The following is a 12201-nucleotide window of genomic DNA, read 5'->3' as shown; positions in this document are numbered from 1 at the left end:
GGGCGGGCTGTCCAGGAATGTATTCCCATTGGCTAACTTGTGTTTGACTGACAGCTACGCTCAGCCATTTCCTACTCGGATTTTGGCGGACTGTTTGACGAGTGACCGATCCATTGACGGTAAACAAGGATCGAGCGGACTTCAGTGGCGACTATGATATTGAATTTATTCAATATCAGTCGCCACTGAAGTCCACTCGATCCTTGTTTACCGTCAATGGATCGGTCACTCGTCAAACAGTCCTCCAAAATCCGAGTAGGAAAATGGCCGCAACAGCCTCCGGGGAATGGCTGTCAGTCAAACACAAGTTAGCCAATGGGAATGCATTCCTGGACAGCCCACCCACACGTGAAGTTTGTGCCAAAACTGCAAGCAAAAAGTCAGGGAGCGCAAACGAGAAAGCTGGAATCGCAACCAAAATAAATTACGCCAAACAAAACTGAGAAAGACGCGGAACAAAAATAAAAGGTTTCTGAAGAGTAATAGACTGATATTTTGCACAATTGCACGAATAATTTGTTTGTCAGTCTAAAAAAATTGACTTTTTTTTGTTTTTTTGTATTTTGATTTGTCGTTTTTGTTTGATATTTCAGAAGTATTGTATGAACATTTTGGAACAAAATTGATTCCATAATAAAGCAGCTAGAGATAATGAGATGAAATGAGATTTTGAATACCTATTTCCAAAGTGCAGATATGCGGCGCTCCACCGCGCTGTGCCACGTCAGCGCTGCGCTGTCACTTGCATAAATTCATATTTAAATGATTGTTCACTGTAGTTGTTAAATGCAACTCGTGCATGATTATGTTAGCGAGCTCGTACGGTGACATTAGGATAATATATTACACTTCATTACCTGAAATGTGGTGGATGGTCAAGTGGTCTTTTTTCCTCCATTTCTGATGACTGTCATAACCTGTGTCAAACTTCGCTGTAAGTTTTGAATAGCATTAAGATCACCATCCATATAAGGTAAATTCACGAGTAACTGGGGGGCGCTGCCAAACGTGGTCAATCCAACTTCCCATGCTGCTGTCAGCAGACACACGGTCATTATACCTTGCCACTGCAGTAACAGCGGCACCACAAGATGGCAGAACATCGGATTCATCTATCAAGGAGTAGTTTGAAAATAGAATGGCATATTTTATACACGATTTCACACAAACCACACCTACTCTTGCCACACCTCTTCATCATTTCATCCCACGCCTCTCCATCCCTTTATCCCACATTTTTTTATCCCATACCAATTCCTCCCACACTCCTCCATCCCTCACCTTCGTATCCCACGCCACTTCCTCCGACACAACTCCATCCCACACCTTTTTATCCCATACCAGTTCCTTCCATGCTCCTCCATCCCACACCTTCTTATCCCATACCAATTCCTCCCACACTCCTCCATCGCAAATCTTCATCCCACACCTTCTTATCCCATACCAATTCCTCCCACACTCCTCCATCGCAAATCTTCATCCCACACCTTCTTATCCCATACCAATTCCTCCCGCACTCCTCCAACCCAAATCTTCATCCCACACCTTCTTATCCCATACCAATTCCTCCCACACTCCTCCAACCCACACCTACTTATCCCATACCAATTCCTCCCACACTCCTCCAACCCACACCTTCTTATCCCATACCAATTCCTCCCACACTCCTCCAACCCACATCTTCATCCCACACCTTCTTATCCCATACCAATTCCTCCCACACTCCTCCATTGCAAATCTTCATCCCACACCTTCTTATCCCATACCAATTCCTCCCACACTCCTCCAACCCACACCTTCTTATCCCATACCAATTCCTCCCACACTCCTCCATCGCAAATCTTCATCCCACACCTTCTTATCCCATACCAATTCCTCCCACACTCCTCCATTGCAAATCTTCATCCCACACCTTCTTATCCCATACCAATTCCTCCCACACTCCTCCAACCCACACCTACTTATCCCATACCAATTCCTCCCACACTCCTCCAACCCACACCTACTTATCCCATACCCCTCCATCCCACACCCTCTTATCCCATCCCACTTTCTCCCACAACCCTTCATTCCAGACCCCTTCATCCCAAAGTCCTCCATCGCACACCTTCTTATCCCGTACCCTCTATACCAAACCCCACACCTTCTTATCCCCAACCCCTTCATCCCACACCCTGTTTTTCCAATACCAACCCCCACCCATCCATCCCCCTCCCACCCATCCAACAACCCTCCATCCCAAACCTTCTTATCCCACACCCCTTCATCTTACACCCTCTTATCCCACACTCCTTGATCCCACACCCTTTTATACCACACCATCCTACCCCATACCACTTCATTCCTTCAACCCACATCATATTATCCCTTATCCTTTCATCTGACACCATCTATCCCACACTCCTTCATTCCGCACTGTCTTCTCCCAAACCCACTTTTCTCAAGGTCATGTTTGTGGTTCATCATGGGTCATGCATCAGTGTGGTTCATCATGGCTCTGCTAATGTTTACTCAGTGATTACAGAGAAAAAGGAAGATGGGATCAACAGAGAGAGAGAGAGAGAGAGAGAGAGAGAGAGAGAGAGAAGCATCCTATCTCTCTCTCTCATTTCCTCCTTTTCTCTGTCTTTCTGGGAATCCTGGCATGTGTGTGTGTGTTAACGTGCAAATACAGTGCCCTCTTTCATTGCATTATAACTTAGGTGCGTCACTCCTTCTGATTTCCCTCTTTGTCTTAGTCTCAGTTCCTCCCTCTTTCTTTCTCTCTCACACACACACACACACACACACACACACACACACACACACACACACACATATATGCACAAACAGAGGAAGTGAATCTCAGCCATACATCGGCTAAGTGGATGATTCATCCATCACGCGATCACACATTCATGCCAGAGGTGGATCAGAGAACTGCTTCCTGACAGTGTGTATCCGTGTGTGTGTGTGTGCGTGTTTTTTTTTTATTTCCACTCACACCCTTTTAAAAACAGTGCCACTGTGACACACACACAACCACAAAACACAGCGATTTGTGACCTCATGCCATTTTAGTAGTGCCTTTTATGTTGTTATTTACCAAAGCTCTAACAATGTTAATTTCAGTATTGGTCTGTCATAAGGTCTGGACGAGCTCACCTACCGTAAATATCCGAATAACACTCTTTCCAATTCATATCAAAGAGCAAAATTCCACAGGAAAAAAATGTAAGTCTTGTATAAGTGATAACTGATGACAGGGTTAATATGAATCATGTGTGCAGTGAGTTTGGCAGAAGTGGATCGGGAAACTGATATTAAATAGAACGAGTTTTACAGAAAAGACCTACATGGTTGAAAACATGGAAAAAAATAAGTACAAAACCACACAGGGAGCACAGAGGAGAAATGCCCCAGCTGGGCTTCCATACAGTCTGAGTATACACAACCTGACGACCGCCTCACACAGCTCAAGCCCCGTCTCTGTTTCACATCCTGTACTCGTTATTACAGTAAGAAGAGTCATAACGAGGTAACGAGGATGTTCTGGCTCTGTCCCGTTCACTAAAAACAGGGGATGTGGACGGTGTGGACTGCAGACCACAGAGCTGTAATGACACCTGGATAGACACATACAAGCAGACAGAGAGACACGCAGGCAGGGCGACAGACAGATAGGAAAAAAAAGAAAGATACAAAGCTAGCTATGTAGGCAGAGAATTAGACATACAAACAGACAGACATATAGGCATATACAGTGGTGCTTGAAAGTTTGTGAACCCTTTAGAATTTTCGATATTTCTGCATAAATGTGACCTAAAACATCATCAGATTTTCACACAAGTCCTAAAAGTAGATAAAGAGAACCCAGTTAAACAAATGAGACAAAAATATTATACTTGGTCATTTATTTATTGAGGAAAATGATCCAATATTACATATCTGTGAGTGGCAAAAGTATGTGAACCTCTAGGATTAGCAGTTAATTTGAAGGTGAAATTAGAGTCAGGTGTTTTCAATCAATGGGATGACAATCAGGTGTGAGTGGGCACCCTGTTTTATTTAAAGAACAGGGATCTATCAAAGTCTGATCTTCACAACACAATGTTTGTGGAAGTGTATCATGGCACGAGCAAAAGAGATTTCTGAGGACCTCAGAAAAAGCATTGTTGATGCTCATCAGGCTGGAAAAGGTTACAAAACCATCTCTAAAGAGTTTGGACTGCACCAATCCACAGTCAGACAGATTGTGTACAAATGGAGGAAATTCAAGACCATTGTTACCCTCCCCAGGAGTGGTCGACCAACAAAGATCACTCCAAGAGCAAGGCGTGTAATAGTCAGCGAGGTCACAAAGGACCCCAGGGTAACTTCTAAGCAACTGAAGGCCTCTCTCACATTGACTAACGTTAATGTTCATGAGTCCACCATCAGGAGAACACTGAACAACAATGGCGTGCATGGCAGGGTTGCAAGGAGAAAGCCACTGCTCTCCAAAAAGAACATTGCTTCTCGTCTGTAGTTTGCTAAGGATCACATGGACAAGCCAGAAGGCTATTGGAAAAATGTTTTGTGGATGGATGAGACCAAAATAGAACTTTTTGGTTTAAATGAGAAGCGTTATGTTTGGAGAAAGGAAAATACTGCATTCCAGCATAAGAACCTTATCCCATCTGTGAAACATGGTGGTGGTAGTATCATCGTTTGGGCCTGTTTTGCTGCATCTGGGCCAGGATGGCTTGCCATCATTGATGGAACAATGAATTCTGAATTATACCAGTGAATTCTAAAGGAAAATGTCAGGACATCTGTCCATGAACTGAATCTCAAGAGAAGGTGGGTCATGCAGCAAGACAACGACCCTAAGCACACAAGTCGTTCTACCAAAGAATGGTTAAAGAAGAATAAAGTTAATGTTTTGGAATGGCCAAGTCAAAGTCCTGACCTTAATCCAATCAAAATGTTGTGGAAGGACCTGAAGCGAGCAGTTCATGTAAGGAAACCCACCAACATCCCAGAGTTGAAGCTGTTCTGTACGGAGGAACGGGCTAAAATTCCTCCAAGCCGGTGTGCAGGACTGATCAACAGTTACCGCAAACGTTTAGTTGCAGTTATTGCTGCGCAAGGGGGTCACACCAGATACTGAAAGCAAAGGTTCACATACTTTTGCCACTCACAGATATGTAATATTGGATCATTTTCCTCAATAAATAAATGACCAAGCACAATATTTTTGTCTCATTTGTTTAACTGGGTTCTCTTTATCTACTTTTAGGACTTGTGTGAAAATCTGATGTTGTTTTAGTTCATATTTATGCAGAAATATAGAAAATTCTAAAGGGTTCACAAACTTTCAAGCACCACTGTAAGCAGGCAAACAGACAGTGAGCGATACAGACAGACAGACAGATATATAGACAATCGGATAGAAAGACAAACATGTAGCTGGAGAGACAGATAGATAGTCTAGGTAGTAGTGCTGTCAGACTTTCTGCCTCTTTTTCAATCTTATCCAAATACTGTAACCACTCTGTGTATATAAGTCTGCGTGTGTGTGTGTGTGTGTGTGTTACTGCACCCTGCCAACAGTCTCTGAAGCATGAAACACTGCCTCGCTCCAATACAAGACATGTGTGAAGCTCTTCCAGCTCGGCGCGTACAGGGTGGTACTGCAGTAGTGCACGAGGCTCCAGCCGTCTGAGTCCACTCCCAAGAACGCTCGTTTGTTCCAGCACTTCCAAACACTTTGGCCAAATCATCTCTTCGTTTTTCAATACATTTCAATCTTAGTGCGCGTCTGAATTGCCTCTTGTCTGAGATGCTTTCCTCCAGACCGCAGGAAGTGGATACGCTCAAGGATACATGGGGTTCAAGGATACAAGTCGGCAATTTTTGGAGAAATAAACAAAGCAGAGGCATGTGAGAAATCTGAAGAGCTTTTAATCTGCTTAGGCAGAGTTTCAGCGAACTCACAGAACTTTTCTTCTCATTCAGCCCTCACTTCCCCATTTTGCAGAAATGGAATCGTAAGTGCTCGATGTTACCGACACAATCAGTAATGCTGCCTTCAGGTGCGATTCGGATCATAAATGTGAGTTTTCCAATGTAAAAGCTGCACAGGAATGTTAATTCGTTTTTTAAAAATTACTCGAGTGTCGACGCAGCCTGACGTTCGCACTAATACGCAAATTAGTCATGATTATGAAGAGACAACTTCAACTTCCAAATGATTACTAGATGCACAATAAGACCGTAACATGGAATTTTTCGTTACTGTAGTTTTTAAAAAAACTTAAACTTAGGGCTGTGTTTGAAGGTTTTGTGCCAAATACAGTTTAGTGGTCTTACCTCGACAGTGCACTTCCGAATCTCCGTGTCTTTCCCAGAGCACCTGTATTGCTGAACCAGAACCACAGTAGATGGAATGTAAGGTGGCGGGGCATAGAGTGGTGTGTCTGGAGGTGGGTGTGGCCTGTGGAGAGGTGAAGAGAAGGGGGAAGAGGCTGGAGGAGGGGCACGCCTAGTGATGGATCTCGGTCTCTGTCTCGCCTTCGGCTTTGTGTCTGCTCGTTCTTCGTTCTCTTCACGTTGGCTCTCCACTTCCTTCGTAGCCACAATGCTGTGTGAGACCTGCTGTGACTCGGTGGTGGCGTTTCCATGGAGACGGGCGTATCGCGTGTGCCGGTTTTGGCGGTGAAGTGGGAGCGAGTACGGAACCCTGCCGTAACCGAACTGACCAGGACGGATTTGTCTGAGGAATGGACAGAGAGAGACAGAGAGAGAGTGACACACAGAAAAAGAGATGTCAGAAAGAAAGAGTTCACCTATTTACACTCACCTTCTCGCAGACGCTGGATCCCTACTGGTGGAGATTGACCTCCTACTCCCACCTGCTCCTCCTCTTCCAGCCCCCTCACTGGCTGGCCGTCTGGATCCTCTCCCTGACTGGCCATATACATGCAAGGATGAAGAAGACGGCGAACGATAAATTGAAATCGGCTGCTGATTGGGCGGTACGACATCTGGGCGGTAGAGAGGAGGCACATGATTGGGCAGCTCTTGCCCTGCCCCTTCAGGTGTGTCTCGATACAGAGGTAGTCCAGGACTCTGAATGGCCGGATAAATTCTGTCATTGCCAGGATATGAGGAGCGGTAATAAGGCATGTCGGGGGGAAGTAAGGGGGTGTGGCTCGATACACCTGATGGCAGGTAACCCAGTCCACTACTCCAGGTTTGGGGCGGTGGTATGCATTGTCTACGCCTCTCACTCACGCCCACTCCACAGCTCTGAGAACACTCTGCCCACTCACTCCATGGGCCCCATACACCGTCTAGCCCCACCCCTTCTATCTGTCGGGGGCGTCGACCAATCACCTGGAACAAAGAGAGAGAGTGAATAAATAATGCGAAATGTTCTGATCACATCTGTCTAGCTGTCTCTATTTTTTCTGTCTTCCTATTTGCTTGCCTGTGAAATCAAAAAAGATGGCCTGGGGCAATTACAACATGTAGTGCGCACGACAGTAGGTAATACACAGCTGTGAATAATGATCGAGTAATGAGCTGGAATGTGCTGGAACTCGCCTCATGTCAGGTGTGGCATTGCCCCATCTTGGGAACTCAGCACATCCAAAAAAAAAACCAAAACATTTCCAGCTCATCTGTTTGTTTCCTCACTACCGTGTGGCCCATCTCTCCTGTAGCGTTCACTACTTAGCACCCTTCTGTTCTGTTGCCCCAGGCTGTCTCCACTGATTTGGAAAACTACCATCACGTTTTGGCTTTGCATTTGCACACACCAGCCACTCTCGTTCCTCTGTTCACTGCAAAAAAATGGCCTTTCAAAAATAAGAAATAAAAGATTAAAACAAAGCATATTTGCTTGAATCAGGTGAAAAAAATCTGCCAATGGAACTAGTCAAATTTGACTTGGTAAGATTCCTTAAAGTAAGATGAAAAATCTAACCTGTTTTTAGATGAAATAATTCCAAAATAAGATTGGGGAACTTATTACGCGAGATCTGATTAACTCAAAATAATCAAAATAGTTCTTATAACAAGATCGTACTTCTTACATTTAGCCATTCAAGTCAGTTTTATTTACAGTGGTGCTTGAAAGTTTGTGAACCCTTTAGAATTTTCTATATTTCTGCATAAATATGACCTAAAATATCATCAGATTTTCACACAAGTCCTAAAAGTAGATAAAGAGAACCCAGTTAAACAAATGAGATAAAAATATTATACTTGGTCATTTATTTATTGAGGAAAATGATCCAATATTACATATCTACGAGTGGCAAAAGTATGTGAACCTTTGCTTTCAGTATCTGGTGTGACCCCCTTGTGCAGCAATAACTGCAACTAAATGTTTCCGGTAACTGTTGATCAGTCCTGCACACCGGCTTGGAGGAATTTTAGCCCATTCCTCTGTGCAAAACAGCTTCAACTCTGGGATGTTGGTGGGTTTCTTCACATAAACTGCTCGCTTCAGGTCCTTCCACAACATTTTGATTGGATTAAGGTCAGGACTTTGACTTGGCCATTCCAAAACATTAACTTTATTCTTCTTTAACCATTCTTTGGTAGAACGACTTGTGTGCTTAGGGTCGTTGTCTTGCTGTATGACCCACCTTCTCTTGAGATTCAGTTCATGGACAGATGTCCTGACATTTTCCTTTAGAACTCGCTGGTATAATTCAGAATTCATTGTTCCATCAATGATGGCAAGCCGTCCTGGCTCAGATGCAGCAAAACAGGCCCAAACTATGATACTACCACCACCATGTTTCACAGATGGGATAAGGTTCTTATGCTGGAATGCAGTGGTTTCCTTTCTCCAAACAAAACGCTTCTCATTTAAACCAAAATTCTATTTTGGTCTCATCCATCCACAGAACAGTTTTCCCTTCTGCCTTGTCCACATGATCTTTAGCAAACTGCAGATGAGCAGCAATGTTCTTTTTGGAGAGCAGTGGCTTTCTCCTTGTAACCCTGCCATGCAGACCATTGTTGTTCAGTGTTCTCCTGATGGTGGACTCATGAACATTCACATTAGCCAATGTGAGAAAGGTCTTCAGTTGCTTAGAAGTTACCCTGGGGTCCTTTGTGACCTCGCCGACTATTACACGCCTTGCTCTTGGAGTGATCTTTGTTGGTCGACCACTCCTGGGGAGGGTAACAATGGTCTTGAATTTCCTCCATTTGTACACAATCTGTCTGACTGTGGATTGGTGGAGTCCAAACTCTTTAGAGATGGTTTTGTAACCTTTTCCAGCCTGATGAGCATCAACAACGCTTTTTCTGAGGTCCTCAGAAATCTCCTTTCTTCGTGCCATGATACACTTCCACAAACATTTGTTGTGAAGATCAGACTTTGATAGATCCCTGTTCTTTAAATAAAACAGGGTGCCCACTCACACCTGATTGTCATCCCATTGATTGAAAACACCTGACTCTAATTTCACCTTCAAATTAACTGCTAATCCTAGAGGTTCACATACTTTTACCACTCACAGATATGTAATATTGGATCATTTTCCTCAATAAATAAATGACCAAGAATAATATTTTTGTCTCATTTGTTTAACTGGGTTCTCTTTATCTACTTTTAGGACTTGTGTGAAAATCTGATGATGTTTTAGGTCATATTTATGCAGAAATATAGAAAATTCTAAAGGGTTCACAAACTTTCAAGCACTACTGTATTTCATTTTAAGGGTATTTCACTTAAATTCATGACAAAGTCTTAGCAGTAAAAACTGAATATTAGGATTGTTAAATTCTACAACTAAGCATTGCTAACTTAAAAGATTCTCCTTTTGTGACCTGTAATTAGTAAAATACTCTAGATATGAGACCAGAGACTATCTTGACTCAAGGTGACGACACGTGTAGCATTGCAACAAGTTTATTTTTTTTTCCCATTTCAACATTCAAACATTAAAACATCTCTTAAGATTCCACTTCCCCAGGACCTCAGGCACCAAAAAATTAAAAAAAGTCTACGCATTTTGACTTGCAGTGCTTACACAATGCCAAAGCAACAGTGCATTTTGGGGGCACTGACTATTCATGTGTACGAGGGGTTTACAAGATCAGGCACAAAAACAAACAAACAAACAAACAAACAAACAAAACAAAAAAAAACACTGAACTTAACTCACAGCATTCCAAAAAGACCTCACTAAAACGCCTCCACTCACTCATAGCCTTTTTGAAGGCACTTGTCTGGTCTAGAGTGTGTACAGCATCTAGAAGGAGCTCACTCTGAGGCCCTGTTTACATTATTTCGAGTCAGCGGATCATCAGATTAACGTTTTTAAAACGATTCGCGTACACACACAAAATTTCTGTGCCCGCAACAAAACCGTTCCCCGTGCACACAGCAACGCCAATACACGGATACGCTAATCGCATGACTAATTAGACGGCACGTCACATGATCCCGGTGCATATCGGGCATGCGCAAGTCACTCACCACTTGCAAGTGGAAGGATGTCGTTGTAAAAAATGAAGCATGCCAGTCTGTTATCGGTGGTACTGGTACTACAATGACGCCTTTTTTACACCGTGTATGGCCTTCGTGTTTATGCTAGAAGGATCTAACAGTGTTCGGTACTAGGGCTGGGTATCACCAGATACCTCACGATACGATACTATGGCGATATTTTGCCCACGATAACGATAATATCACGGTACAGCGATTCTGCGATAATCGATATATTGCAAGAAATTTCAACCACATCACGATATCTGTGTCACTGAAGAAAATCAGAATTTATTGACCACTGTAAAATTACATTTCACATACATAACTACACACTCTTGCCAGACATATATTTGTCTCTATTCCACTGCTGGCAAAACCAAGAGTTGCTTCACTACAACATACAGAAAATTCCCATTTCTCTGCTAGTATTCTCAACTTTTCTGTAAGCATGGACACATCAGTGCTGCTTAACAAGCAGAATCAAATTGTTTTATGAAAACTTAAAACTTGCACTGCAGACTGCACATACATTTCAGTGCTAACACTAATATCAATTTGTTCTTTGTAAACTTGAGAACATACACCTGAGAACATTTAACTTGTGCTTATTTTGCAGGAACAACACACTGTCTGAAACACATTGAAAAGTGCAGTGTGCAGCTTAGTCTCCTACTGCGCATGCGCAGAACACATGAATTAGCAAGTTCTCATACAGACCGGTTTATTATTCAAAACAAGGCATTACAAATTATTTGACTCGGCCAAAGACTCGACCAATACGCACAAAACATAAAAATCGGCAAATGAGTGAAATACTCACCGATTTTCTATCAGCCCAGCTGATCGGTAGGACAAAACTACTGTTGAATTTTCCTACCCGCCTGGATTTCGCGCATGCACAATAGGCTTGGTAGGACAAATCCAAGAGGTAGGATAACTTTACAGAACACCGGCTCACTGTTTTTTTCTCCTTTCCTTTGGAATCCAAAGTGCCTCCAAACATCTGCCTTAAAGTTCGGCGGCGTCTCTAGGTTTACGTTAACAGCCATGCTTGCCTGTTTTTTTTCCTCACTGCAACCGCCGGGGAAAAAAGAGAAGACGAAGAGTGCCTTGCAGTGAGGGAGCGGCACAGCGACACCTCGCGGAGCGGAGGTACAGAAGTCGTACTGGATTTACAACCCGTCTGAAACATGATTTTATTATTTGAAAAAATATCGATATTCAAATTTTGAGTATCGATATTGAATCAGAAGACAAAGTATCGCGATATACCGCCGTATCGATATTTTTGCACACCCCTATTCGGTACACTCTTCACCTCGCAGAACGGCCGTTTTTTTGCGATTACAACAAGACTATTTAGTGCTACGGTAACCAACACACTTCCTGTATTGCTCATTCACTTAATGACTTCCTCAACACACTTCCTGTATTGCTCATTCACATGACCAACGTGGCATGACCAACGCCAGCGAATCAGGAAGGTGGCTGTCACAGTGACGTTGTCCAATGACGACGTCAGCTAGAGCTCAGCACTGCGTATCCTCGTTCCTCAATGTTTACACAGCACCGGATCAGATATGTACTGGGTTGAATATGTGGGCCCTGGCGGATTCAAACTGTTCCGCCTGTGGAGTCGTTTTCCGGCATTTTAATGTGCACGGACAGTGCATCCGCAACGAAAACGATACGGATACGGTCTAATGTAAACACCACCTGAATGA

General features: G+C 43.4%; 1 protein-coding gene across 1 annotated transcript in view; it reads right to left on the bottom strand.

Moving 5' to 3' along the window:
- Nucleotides 1-12201, bottom strand: part of adamtsl4 (ADAMTS-like 4) — a 94724-nt gene that overhangs the window by 64916 nt on the left and 17607 nt on the right. Inside the window, exons 3-4 of the mRNA XM_060920985.1 lie at nucleotides 6824-7359; nucleotides 6334-6736 (exon numbers count right to left, since the gene is read on the bottom strand). Of these exons, the coding sequence (XP_060776968.1) occupies nucleotides 6334-6736; nucleotides 6824-7359 (939 nt within the window). The remainder of the gene's footprint in view (nucleotides 1-6333; nucleotides 6737-6823; nucleotides 7360-12201) is intronic.

The sequence above is a fragment of the Neoarius graeffei genome, chromosome 5, assembly GCF_027579695.1.
Source record: "Neoarius graeffei isolate fNeoGra1 chromosome 5, fNeoGra1.pri, whole genome shotgun sequence".
Lineage (NCBI taxonomy): Eukaryota > Metazoa > Chordata > Actinopteri > Siluriformes > Ariidae > Neoarius > Neoarius graeffei.
This window is presented reverse-complemented; position numbering and strand designations above follow the sequence as displayed.